At 72.0% G+C, this 565-nt stretch overlaps 1 protein-coding gene across 1 annotated transcript in view; it reads right to left on the bottom strand.

Annotated features, from left to right (window-relative positions):
- Positions 1 to 565, bottom strand: part of LOC103895997 (collagen alpha-1(II) chain) — a gene marked incomplete at its 5' end in the record, with an annotated part of 9,556 nt that overhangs the window by 5,661 nt on the left and 3,330 nt on the right. Inside the window, 3 exon segments of the mRNA XM_019471118.1 lie at positions 65 to 118; positions 206 to 259; positions 339 to 446. Of these exon segments, the coding sequence (XP_019326663.1) occupies positions 65 to 118; positions 206 to 259; positions 339 to 446 (216 nt within the window).

The raw sequence follows: 565 nt of genomic DNA, 5'->3' as shown, positions 1-565 counted from the left end.
GGGGGGGGACGTGGATGGCATCTCCCTCAGTCGGGAGCAGCCGAGGGGCTGCCCGGGCTCTCACCTTCTCGCCGTTGGGGCCAGCAGGGCCGGGGGGACCGATGGGACCCGTCAGACCCTACGAGGGAGAGACAGATGAGGATGAGGCCGCCACGAGCATCCCTCGCCGGCCACCCCGCTCCCGCCGCGTCCCCGTCCCCCTCACGCGTGCGCCGTCCTTTCCGGGGGCTCCCTCAGGGCCCTTCTCTCCGACGTCTCCCTGCGGGGCGAGATGGAGGGGGTGTGAGCTGAGCTGAGACCTGATGCCGCTCGGGACACCTCCGGGACCCCTCACTTACCCTGTCTCCCTTGGGACCGGCGATGCCGGCTGCTCCTCTCTCACCGGGCATTCCCTGCAGTCCCGGGGGACCCTGGGCGCCATTGGGGCCGGCCGGTCCGGTTGCACCCTAAAGCAGAGCGAAGGTGCAGTTATTGGGGGTGCCAACCCACCGTGTGCAGACCCCCAGCCTCACGGCTCCACCCGTGGCACCGAGCCCCGCTCCCCCCCCCCCCCCCCCCCCCTGGG

The sequence above is a fragment of the Aptenodytes forsteri genome, unplaced genomic scaffold (assembly GCF_000699145.1).
Source record: "Aptenodytes forsteri isolate BGI_AS27 unplaced genomic scaffold, ASM69914v1 Scaffold657, whole genome shotgun sequence".
In the NCBI taxonomy this organism is placed as follows: Eukaryota; Metazoa; Chordata; class Aves; order Sphenisciformes; family Spheniscidae; genus Aptenodytes; species Aptenodytes forsteri.
The sequence above is the reverse complement of the archived record's forward strand: the minus strand, read 5'-3'. Positions and strand labels throughout refer to the sequence as shown.